At 38.7% G+C, this 12,596-nt stretch overlaps 1 protein-coding gene across 4 annotated transcripts in view; it reads left to right on the forward strand.

Annotated features, from left to right (window-relative positions):
* The window catches only part of LOC100625207 (ubiquitin carboxyl-terminal hydrolase 9X), a 176,986-nt gene that overhangs the window by 141,533 nt on the left and 22,857 nt on the right, over positions 1-12,596 (forward strand). For 2 of the 4 annotated variants that reach the window (XM_021080952.2, XM_003484170.5), the window contains exons 33-36: positions 6,233-6,406; positions 9,148-9,289; positions 11,270-12,017; positions 12,430-12,553. In XM_021080952.2, coding sequence (XP_020936611.1) covers positions 6,233-6,406; positions 9,148-9,289; positions 11,270-12,017; positions 12,430-12,553 — 1,188 coding nt within the window. The remainder of the gene's footprint in view (positions 1-6,232; positions 6,407-9,147; positions 9,290-11,269; positions 12,018-12,429; positions 12,554-12,596) is intronic. The other 2 variants (XR_014836125.1, XR_014836124.1) reach the window with 1 other exon arrangement.

The raw sequence follows: 12,596 nt of genomic DNA on the forward strand, positions 1-12,596 counted from the left end.
ACGTCGTTGCCGTGAGCTCTGGTGTAGGTTGCAGATGCAGCTCAGATCCCGTGTTGCTGTGGCTCTGGCGTAGGCTGGCGGCCACAGCTCTGATTGGACCCCTAGCCTGAGAACCTCCATATGCTGTGGGTGCAGCCCTGAAAAATGAGAGAAAGACAAAATAAATAAATAAATTACAGTAAGTTTATATTTATGATTTTTGTCTTCACAGTTACTCTTTCTATGTTAGGGAGAAGCTCAGTTTATCAAGCACTTTGGTATTAACCTATAATCTAGACACACATTGTGCTCATAATGTGTGGGGGGTTTTTGCTTTGTGGGTTTTTTTGGCAAGGTTTATGTAACAGAATTCACCAATGTAACCATTTAAAAGTAGTGGCTCTTAAGTATATTTAAAATGTTTGTACTGTCACGAGTATCATCATCCCACTGTCTGGTTCCCGAATATTCTCATCACTTCATCTCATGGCCGAATTGATACTCCGTTTTGCGTAGGTACACCATGTTTTGGGTTATTTGCTTAGCAATTGATGAACCTTTGAATGGCTTCTACCTTTTAGTCATTGTGAATAGTGCTTCAGCGAACACTCGTGTTAAGTTTTTGTATGGATTTAAGTTTTTATTTCTTTTAGTATATATTTAGGATTGCAGTTGCTGGGTAATAGGCTAACTCTGTAAGCTTAAACATTCCATTGTAACATCTTACTTTCTCACCACCAAAATAAGAGGGTTGCGGTTTTTCAAATCCATGCCAGTATATATGGCGTTTGGGGGTTTGTGTTGTTTTGGTGGTGGTCATGTAGGACTTTTGCGTTGTTTTGGGTTTGGTTTTTGTTTTGCTTCTTTAATGTAGACCTTCTAGTAGAGGTAGCGTGGTAAAATCACTTTGGTTTTAATTTCTGTTTCCATAATGACTAGCAGCATTTTTTTCAAATGCACCAGTGGCCTCTGTTCACTGGTGCCAAATAGAAGCATGGAGACAGAGTTTTGGGTGAAGGAGAAAAAAAAATTTTATTGCTTTCTTTGGCAAAGGAGGTCACAACAGGCTAATGCCCTAAATAACTCTGCCCTCCCTTGGGGGCTGGAAAATAGGGCAACAAATAAGGGTCAGGGTAGATGTAAGCTTTCATTCTTCAGAGCCTGGGACTGGTTCTTGTGGTCCTACAAAAAATAAATCTTCACGTACTTAACAACTTCCGTTTGTTGCGGGTTATAATTCTGCAGAAAAGCTCAAAGACATCATTATGTGTATTCTTTGAGAGGGAACCAGAACCTGCCCCAAGGCGGTGCTGTTGTGTCTTGACGGCTCCTCCCTGGTCTCTGCCTCCCCTCCCTTCCCTGACCAGCACCTGTCTGAACCTGCCCCTGGGAACTCGGAGAAGGTCATGGAGGCTGAAGGAGGCCCATGTCCTACAGACGGGAAGTGGGGGAGTTCCATCATGGCTCAGTGGTAGTGAACCCAAGAGGATTCAGGTTCCAATCCCTGGCCTTGCTCAGTGAGTTAAAGGATCTGGTGTTGCCATGAGCTGTGGTGTAGATCCAGACATGGCTTGGATATGGCATTGCTGTAGCATAGCCCGGCGGTTACAGCTCCAATTTGACCTGAGGGCTTCCATATGCGATGGGTCTGGCCCTAAAAAGACAAGAGAAAGAAATGGGGGACAGAGAAAGGATTTGTGTCCAAAGGCTCCAAAGGGCTCTGCTGTGTTTCAGTGCAGAGCATCTTTTTGATGTCAGAAAGTTGTTGTTGGAATCTGTGTTCTTGTTCACGAAGCCAGTGAACGGACTTTGAGAACACACAGGCAGCAAGCAAGCAAAGTCTTTATTACGGGAAAGCAAACAGTTCCCAGGATGGCCCTCCTTTCTATTGTCTTATAGGGGTTTTTATACCTTAAAGATGGGGTTACCAGTGCAGGTTCCAGAAAGATGTGGTTTTCTCCCACTGGCCTTGCCCAGTTACCTATATCAGTCCTTGTCCAATAGGGGTCTTAGGGATGGAAATTTTATGGTTTCTTTTCCCTTCTCTTCCCTTAGACTGAGAGAGAGTCACCATTCCTTTCATTGCTTTTGTATCAGTTGAGGAGTGGGTTAGAGATTAATGTCCATCTCCCTGTAGTAAACAAGCCCAATGGGGATGTTACTCTCTGGAGCCCTTATGCCATAAAACGTTAATCAATAGCCATAGCTAAGAATGCTTCAAAGCGTGTGCTCCTCCACTATCTGAGTTATTATTCTGCCTCATTTTCATGTACCTAGTGGCCATTGGCCATTTGTGCTTTATGTTTGGGTGTGTGTGTGCACCCATGGCATGTGGGGTCAAATCAGAGCTACAGCTTCCTGGCCTATGCCACAGCCACAGCAACAGCAGGATCTGGGCTGAGTCTGCAACCTATACCACAGCTCATGGCAATGCCCAGTCCTTAACCCACTGGGGGGCAAGGCCAGGGGTCAAACTGCAACCTCATGCATACTAGTCTTATTTGTTTCCACTGATCCATGATGGGAGCTCCAGCGCCAGATCTTTAACCCACTGAGCAATGCCAGGGATCGAACCTATGTTCTCATGGATATTAGTTATTAGCACTGAGCCACAACTGGAGCTCCTTCTTAGTAGTATCTTTTGATGCAGAAAAATTTTATATTTTGATGAAGTCCTTTTTGCCTATTTTTTCTTCTTCAGGTTTTTACTCCAGCTTACTGAAATTTTTTCATGGTGAAATGTATATAACACAGAAGTTAGTATACTGTTTAAATTTTTGCTGGTATATAGTTCAGTAACATTGGCATTTTGTATGTCATCATCCACCTTCAAAACTTTTCATCTTCCTAAACTGAAACTCTGTATGCATTAATAATAACCCTTCCATACTTGATTTTTAGGTGTTGATTTTTGGATCTTGCAACTCTGTTGAATTTACTGAATTCTAGCAGGGTTTTTTTGTTGGATTTTTAGAATTTCCAGTTTGGATGCCTTTCTTTCTTTTTTTTTTTTTTGCCAGCTATATTGATGTGAAAAACAGGCATCCTTGCCCGTATTCCTGATCTTAGAACAAAGGTTTCGGTCTTTCCATCTTACCAAATAGACCAAAAACCTAAACGGTAAATGATAGGACTTTTAGAAGAAAACAAAGAAGAAAAGCTTCATGATATTGGATTTGGTAGTGATTTCCTTGAGCAGATAACAAAGACATGGGAAACAAAGGGAAAAATAAAGAACTCGGTGTCCTTTTGTTTGTTTGTTTTTGTTTGTTTCTTTGTTTTAGGGGCGCACCCTAGGCTTACGGAGGTTCGCAGGCTAGGGGTTGAATTGGAGCTGCAGCTGCCACCCAACACCACAGCCACAGCAACCCGGGATCTGAGCGATGGTCTGACATACACCACAGTTCACGGCAATGCTGGATCTTTCACCACTGAGCAAGGCCAGGGATTGAACCCACATCCTCATGGATTGTAGTTGAGATTGTTAACCGCTGAGCGACAAAGGGAACTCCGAACTCAGTATTCTTTATCTAATAAAAATATTCTCTGAAGGGACAGGGAAATTCCCTAAGTACATTTTCAAATAAAGGGAAATTTGGAAAGAATTTATTCACAATCAAATCTGCTTTAAAAGAAATTCTAAACATAGTTCTGATTAGGGAAAACTTGGAATTTCAAGAATAAAAGCAGAGAAACAAATGCGAAATACTGGATATTTATAACACTCTTCTCTGATTTCTTTAAATTTGTTTAGATATTGAAAGCAAGAGTTCCCATTGTGGCTTAGCAGGTTAAGAATTTGACTAGTGTCCGTGAGGATATGCGTTTGATCCCTGGCCTCCTTCAGTGGGTGAAAGGATCCAGCATAGGTCATGAATGCAGGCCAGATCTGGCATTGCTGTTGCTGTGGTGTAGGCCAGCGGCCAAGGCTCCAATTCAAACCTTAGCCAGGGGACTTCCATGTGCTGCTGGTATAGTCCTGGAAAAAAGAAATCAATAACTAACTAACTAACTAAATATCAAAAGCAAAATAGCCATAGAGAGATCATTTAGTGTGTGTTATTATAATACGTTTATTAATTATAAAGAGAGAAATGTAAAGGCCATTATTTGGCTATGAGGCTTTTGTGAGTTAGTTGAATTAGAAAATAACTCTGCATGGCAAGTTAAGAATGATCTGAGTAATAGCTTAGAGTTATTACATTAAAATAAATACGAAGAGATACATAGCAAAACACCACTAGATGCATTGAAATATAATATCAATACATATTTAAATAATTCAGAAAGGGTCAGGAAACAAAGGATAAGATAATGGAATTATGTGAATTATACACCTAAATTCAATATAGCACTAACATAAGATGTAAAGCGATCCAGTTAAAAGACCGTTTGTCAGATAAGATAAATAGAACTAATTTATATGCCTTCTATAAGAAAAGCAATTTAAATGCAGTGTTTCTAAATTGGAAGTGAATGAAAGCATGCAATGAAATACCACTGTACATACATCAATTAGATTGGTAAAAAAAAAAAAATAGTGACACTGTGAAATACTGACTAGCATGTACACTTTGGGTGACTTTGAAACAGAATAATTAGGGAACTGTAACACTTAAAAAGTCGATTCAAGGAAATAGGTATTGTATTAGAACGGTGGCACTAGAAAACTTGGGGAATGGAATTTTCGTTGTGGCTCAGTCGAAATGAACCTGACTAGGATTTGGATTCATTTCCTGGACCTGCTCAGTGGCATTGCCTCAAACTGTGATGTAGGTCTCAGAGGTGGCCTGAACCTGGCATTGCTGTGGCTCTGTAATAGACCAGCAGCTGTAGCTCTGATTCAACCCCTAGCCTGTATGTGCAACCCTAAAAAAAAGAAAGAAAATTTGGTGAGGGATTGAGGTATGGTTTGGTATCTTGCTAGTGGTGGTTGTTACACAACAGCTTGTATTTGGTAAAGATCATAAACTGTGCTTCAGGAAGATTGAGTGTTACTATGTGTGAATTTAAAAGTAATTTTTTAAAATTAGCAGCCAATTTTTTAAATTGTTTAAAGCATACCCCCATACACAGAAGAAAGTAACCTTTCTCAGCAGGTTTAATATTTGGCCTTGTCTCTGAGTTCCTTCTGTGGCAAATGGGAGTGTCTTGGGAGTGGTGGGACACAGGTTCAGTCCCCACCTTACACACTGGGTTAAGGTGTTGCTGCAGCTGTGGCTTAAGTCTGAATTGCAGCCAAAAAGAAAAGGGGAAAAAAAAAAAAAGGTTTTGCCTTGTCTTTTGCTAAAGTTGAATCTGTTTCTGTTCTCTTATGTACATTATTCTATAAATATTAAATTGGATGTTGTTTGAGATCTTCCTGAATGACCTGGGTTTTCACAGCCTCGGTTTTCATTTTGTGTGCACACAGTATTTTGTTTTCTCAAGATTGGTTGGCTTATGTTTTAAATCCATTCACATTGCAAAATATACATTAACTCTAGAATAGAGGAAATCTTCTCTTTTCACTTGGAAAAATTGCTTTAGTTATGGATAAATAGCTATGAATTTCACAGTGTAGTAACCCCAGATTTAAGCAGAATTAAATGAAAGTAGTCATTATAATATCCATATATGATTGTTTTCCTTCTCATCTTGATGAGATAATGGAATTAATTATGTGAATTATATACCTAAATTCAATATAGCACTAACGTATTTTTAGTTTTTTTACCTGAATCCAGAATTCATGAATATAGTGTTTTATAAAGCAAACACAAATTTTTTGTCTTTTGTCTTTTTAGGGCCGCACCCATGGCACATGGAGGTTCCCAGGCTGGAAGGTGAATCGGAACTATAGCTGCCGGCCTACTCCGCAGCCACAGCAATGCCAGATCCAAGCTGAATCTGCAGCCTACACCACAACTCAAGGCAACACAGGATCCTTAACTTGCTGAGCAAGGCCAGGGATCAAACCCGTGTCCTTGTGGATACTAGTTGGGTTCGTTAACCACTGAGCCACAAGGGGAACTCCAAAACAGACATAGTTCTTAACACCTGCCATTCAACACTGGAGTACCTATTTTACCGTAAGCTTCACTTCTATTCCTTTTTCCATCCAATACGTAATATGCATTGGTTTACTTCCCTTTTCCATGTAAAGGAACACAGCGTCAACCTGTATTTCTAATCTCATTGTTGTTTTTATTTTAAGAAAAAAATACATACATTCTGAGGATGGAGAATATCACTTTTTCTGTTTTTCTCTTAGGCTTTGGGGTGAACCTGTTAATCTACGTGAACAACACGACGCCTTAGAGTTTTTTAATTCTTTGGTGGATAGTTTAGACGAAGCTTTGAAAGCTTTAGGACATCCAGCTGTTCTAAGCCAAGTCTTGGGAGGGTCCTTTGCTGATCAGAAGATTTGCCAAGGCTGCCCACATAGGTAAGTACTAGTTAACGTTTTTATTTTTATTTTATTTTTTGGTCTTTTAGTCCTTTTAGGGCCGCACCCGAAGTATATGGAGATTCCCAGGCTAAGGGTCTCATCAGAGCTGCAGCCTGGTGGCCTATGGCACAGCAACAGATCCGAGACGCATCTTCGACCTACACCACAGCCCACGGCAATGCTGGATCCCCAGGGATTGAACCTGCTAGAGTTGTTTCCGCTGCGCCACCATGGGAACTCCGTAACGTTTTTAATACGTACTTAATATTTCTTTATTTTTTCCGTAGTATAAATAACATTTTCACTGGTACTTACATATGAAAGCAGAGACAATTATTACACTTCGTTACACCCTACTGTTTTGCGGAACAGGGGTTTAAGTAACATTTATTTTCTGTAATTTTACTCAGTGTCTCATTATTTTCTCTTTACATTTGTATGTTTTGTCATATCCTAAGAAATCAAATGGCATTCTTGATAAAACTGTAGTTACCATAAGATATTTACCTGGTATATTATAATTAAAATAGTAATTGACTTAGTATGCCTTCCTATAATACAAAATTCTTTCTCACTCAAATTATCAAAATAGGGTAGTATTTTCTGAAAGCCATTCTTTTATTCTGTAAATATTATTTTGGTGTGAGTGAATTCTCTGTCACCTGTTCCTATCAGTCCTTAGTTTTTTATTTAGTTGTCAAAATTATTCATAATTCTTTTGCTCTGGCAAATGAAGATATTCATTGGCAAATGAAGTATATATTCCAACAAAATTAGTCTTATTAATTTTATTTGAAATGTCTAATTAAAAGACAGTTTAGGAGTATGTAAGAGTCCCACATTTTTTTAATATTTTTGAGTACTGGTTTGTTTTAGAATGTCCTATACTGCAGGAGAAACTGTTAACATCATTTCATCCTCTAAGACTTTTTTCTTCTGCCGATAGTTTCCTATCACAGTGGAAATGTGTAATAAGCAATTCATAAATACTTCCATTTGTGTACTTGCTTTTTTTTTCCCCTCTATCTGAATTACAAATTTCCAAGTATGAAGGACTGTAAGACATAATATCCCCTGTGCTTTATGTGTGGTGGGCACTCTTAATATGTTGATCAGTAGATTTAATGTTTGAGAATGTATACTCTATGTCCTATTTTCTGAGTTTCTAAGGGTGTCATCAGAAATTTCTGGTGTTCCCGTCGTGGCTCGGTGGTTAATGTATCTAATTAGTACCCATGAGGACAGTACCCATCAGTCCTTGGCCTCGCTCAGTGAGTTAAGGGTGCACCGTTACAGTAAGCTGTCGTGTAGGTCGCAGACACGGCTCAGATCCCAAGTTGCTATGGCTGTGGCTTAGGCCAGCAGCTACAGCTCCAATTGGACCACTACCCTGGAAACCTCCATATGCAGCCCTAAAAAAATAAAAAAAAAAACAAAAAAGAAAAAGAGAGAGAGGTAGGGAAGGAAGGAGGGAGGGACGGAGGAAAAAAGGAATTCCTGAAAGCCCCTTTTCCAAAAACATCATCACAGTCTAAATGACTGACTCCATCCTATGTTATCTACTCTCTCTACTAAATTTTATGACTCTGTAGAATAGAGAGATGTACAGGTTTGTTGGATGTTTGAACTTGTGCATGTGTTGGAACTTGGCATCTAAGTGCCATAAATATTTGTTGGTATTTTGTACCACACAAGTAGAGGAACATTTAAAAATTCAGCTCATGGAGTTCCTGTCATGGCTCAGCAAAATGAGTCCAACTAAGAACCAAGAGACTACAGGTTCAATCTTTGACCTCGATCAGTGGGTTAAGGATCTGGTGTTGCTACGAGCTGTGGTATAGATTGCAGATACAGCTCGGTTCCTGCATTGTTGTGGCTGTGGTGTAGGCAGGCAAGTGTAGCTCTGATTTGACACCTGGCCTGGGAACTCCCATATGCCACGGGTACGCCCCTAAAAAGCAAAAAAAAAAAAAAAAAAAAAAAAAAATCCGTTCATGAATAGACTTTTTCTCAATTTGATGAGTCTTTACCTTTCTCTTTCCATGAATTGTGTTTTGGGTGTGGGGGTGTGTGGGTGGGGGTGTGTCTTTTTAGGGCCGCACCTGCGGCATATGGAGGTTTCCAGGCTAGGGGTCTAATTAGAGCTGTAGCTGCTGGCCTACGCCACAGCAGCTTGGGGTCCGAGCCGCATCTGCGACCTATACCATAGCTCATGGCAATGCCAGATCCTTAACCCACTGAGCGAGGTCAGGGATCGAACCCATAGCCTCATGGTTCCTAATCAGATTCGTTAACCATTGAGCCGCAATGGGGACTCCTTCCACGAATTGTTAATACTTAAATAGTATAGGTATACTGAAAGAATATAAAGAACTAAGCCACGAGTCCAGACAAGCTTCATCTCTACCTTCTAAGCTATAGTGTAATTAGTATTTTGTCACGTCCTCACTATCACTCTCCTGCAGTCGCCATATCTGTAAAATAGGGATAGATGCATATGTCTAGCAGGTTTTTTCTAAAGCTGAAGATAAGCAAAAATGTGGGTATGGAATCTAATACATTGTCCAGGACAAAGCAAATGGTCAGGGAAAGATACGTATTGTTTATGAGCAACATTCTATGGCTAATGCATTTGACGTACATACTGCAAATGTGTTATTTGCCAAGTTCACAACTCAAGCTAATATTTAGCTACCTAGGTAATAATCCCTTTGCTGTTTCTTAAATTACATCTTTAGATACGAGTGTGAAGAATCTTTTACAACTCTGAATGTAGATATCAGAAATCACCAAAACCTTCTTGATTCTTTGGAACAGTATATCAAAGGAGATTTATTGGAAGGTGCAAATGCATACCGTTGTGAAAAATGTGATAAAAAGGTATGTATTGTTTGTTAATGCATAGGGGGATGCATTGATAGAACTGGAAAACTTCAAAGTTGTTTGTTTTTAACCTTAACATTTACTTCTGCTTTGCTACAGTGCTATAGGGAGGGAGTCAAGGTGATAACTGATTTAAAGAGTTGTCAGGGAAACAATACTGAAAGAAAATAATAATGAACCTGGAAAAATTCTTTGAATTTGGTGATTAACTTTTTCTTTTTTTTTCCTTTCTTTTCTTTCTTTTTTTTTTTTTTTTTTTTTTTTGCTTTTTAGGGCCGCTCCGAGGCATATGGAAGTTCTTAGGCTAGAGGTAGAATTGGAGGTGCCGCTGCCTGTCTACACCACAGCAACAGCAACTTAGAATCCAAGCCATGTCTCCCACCTACACCACAGCTCACAGCAATGCCAGATCTCCGATGCAGTGAGCAAGGTCAGGTGTTGAACCCACATCCTTGTGTCTACTGGTCAGATTTGTTTCCACTGCACCACAATGGGAACTCCGGTGATTAACTTTTCTTTTTATGGCCATTCCCGCAGCATATGGAAATTCCTGGGCTAAGGATCAAATCAGAACCGCAGCTGCCAGCCTATACCACAGCAACACCAGATTTTTAACACAATGAGCCAGGCTAGGGATTGAATCCACCTGTGTTCATCCTCACAGAGACAACATCAGGTCCTTAACTCCCTGAACCACAACAGGAACTCCCTCAGTGATTAATTTTAGAAGTCAGCATAACTTGATACCATTTTTTGTCTTGTGGTTTACAAGATGCACAAGTTACTTTACATTTCTGCACTGAAACACATTCCTAAAACCTGAAGAGATAACAGAAAATGTTTTCCCTTTTTCTTAACTTTGGCTTATAACTACTGTGAGCTTTAGATATACTTTACAGCTTTAGACATACTGTGTGCTAGTTTTATTTGGTTACATCAGACTTTCAGAACTATTTGCATTTCTTAAGACCAGATACGATTTTTGGACTTCACCAACTAATACTCTTTGTTGTTACTGAAACAGTTTGTGGGATAATTTTTTGGTTTGTTTTTGGTCTTTTTAGGGCTATACCCATGGCATATGGAGGTTCCCAGGCTAGGGGTCTAATCAGAACTGTAGCCACAGGCCTACACTACAGCCATAAAAGTGTGGAATCCATGCAGCATCAGTAATATACCACAGCTCATGGCAACACTGGATCGTCAACCCACTGAATGAGGCCAGACATTGAACCTCATGGGTGCTAGTCGGATTCACTAACCGCTGAGCTGCAGTGGGAACTCCTGGGATGAAATTATACAATGATAAATAGTAAATTTTTTCTGGAGTTGCTGTATCCTCTCATCTCCAAGATACCTGCATTGTTTTGACTTTAAATATCATTTTGATTTTGGCCTCTAAAGCTGTGCTGTTTGCTACCCGTAGGTCTGATACAGTTTTTCTTGGGTAGTTGCTTTTAAAACTTTACGCTTTTGATGCATACATTCTTGCTTTGTTTGAGGTTTTGTTTTTTTTCCTTTTTAATGTTTTACTTTTTTTTTGTCTATATATTTTAAAACACTTTTGATAGCACTTTTTCAGAAGGCTTGGATCTGTCAGTAAGTGCTGTATATCTTAGCATATAATTACTTAAAAATACTTCTTTAGTTTGCTCAAACATACTCTACTTATTAGCTTAAAAGTAAACATCAAAAAATTAACATAAGTTAGTGGTAGCATGGAACCCCAAATAGTCATTAGTTTTTATATCACTAATTTTTGCTGTTTGCAACAAATGAGTGATGGTTACATATTTTTAAGCTTGGTGTAAATATTTTAAAAAAGTTGATAGTGACAGAATGACCTTGATTTTGTTCACTATCATTTTTCTGTTTGTTTGTAAAGAAACTTAGATGATCATAAAGTTTTAAGTATTAAAATTTTTGTTTTATTTGGATCATAAAAGAACATTTACTTATATTTACTATTTATTTTAGGTTGATACAGTAAAGCGATTGCTAATTAAAAAATTGCCTCCTGTTCTTGCTATCCAATTGAAAAGATTTGACTATGACTGGGAAAGAGAATGTGCAATTAAATTCAATGATTACTTTGAATTTCCTCGAGAGCTGGACATGGAACCTTACACAGTACCAGGGGTTGCAAAGCTGGAAGGAGATAATGTAAATCCAGAGAGTCAGTTGTTACAACAGAATGAGCAATCTGAAATTGAGACAGCAGGAAGCACAAAATACAGACTTGTAGGGGTGCTTGTACACAGTGGTCAAGCAAGTGGTGGACATTATTATTCCTACATCATTCAAAGGAATGGTAGAGATGGTGAGAGAAATCGCTGGTATAAATTTGATGATGGAGATGTAACAGAGTGTAAAATGGATGATGATGAAGAAATGAAAAATCAGTGTTTTGGTGGAGAGTACATGGGAGAAGTATTTGATCATATGATGAAACGCATGTCATACAGGCGACAGAAAAGGTGGTGGAATGCTTATATACTCTTTTATGAACGATTAGACACAATAGACCAAGATGATGAGATGATCAGATATATATCAGACCTAACTATCACAAAACCCCATCAGATTATGTCACCAACCATTGAGAGAAGTGTGCGGAAAAAAAATGTGCAATTCATGCATAACCGAATGCAGTACAGTTTAGAATATTTTCAATTTGTGAAAAAACTGCTTACGTGTAATAGTATTTACTTAAGCCCTGCTCCAGGTAAGTTTTCGGAACTTTGGTTCTTATTAATAAAAAGTAATTTTTATTTCATTTGTAGGATTTATTAACTGTCAATATGTATTTATGGTTTTTCTTCCGTTTTCTTTTACTTTTTTTACATAAAAGTTTTGGACTCATTTTTTTGAAATTGTGTCAGTGTTTTTAGTGCCAGTTATTTGAAAGCCAAATATTTACGATGACTGTACCTTTGACGGTGGCTGTCACTATCTAGAAGTATGGAAGAGTTTTAACTTACGAGAGCTTTCCTGACTAAGCATTAGTTTAAATCATGGAGTAATTAAGTGCTAAGATAAGCACTAAACATTACTTTTAGCGAAGATTTTTTTTAAACATGTAGCATTTATTTAAACACATACCAAAAATTTGTTTGATTGTGTGCTTTTTATTTAAGGACAAGATCACTTGTTGCCTGAAGCAGAAGAAATCACTATGATTAGCGTTCAGCTTGCAGCTAGGTTCCTCTTTACCACTGGATTTCACACCAAGAAAATAGTCCGTGGCCCTGCCAGTGATTGGTACATGGCTTTGAATTTTATTTACTTTGTGCTTTCTTTGTGG

This window comes from Sus scrofa, chromosome Y, assembly GCF_054392235.1.
Source record: "Sus scrofa isolate SSC_HxYL_T2T_F1_AM1 chromosome Y, Sscrofa_HxYL_maternal_Yorkshire_Landrace_v2.0, whole genome shotgun sequence".
In the NCBI taxonomy this organism is placed as follows: domain Eukaryota; kingdom Metazoa; phylum Chordata; class Mammalia; order Artiodactyla; family Suidae; genus Sus; species Sus scrofa.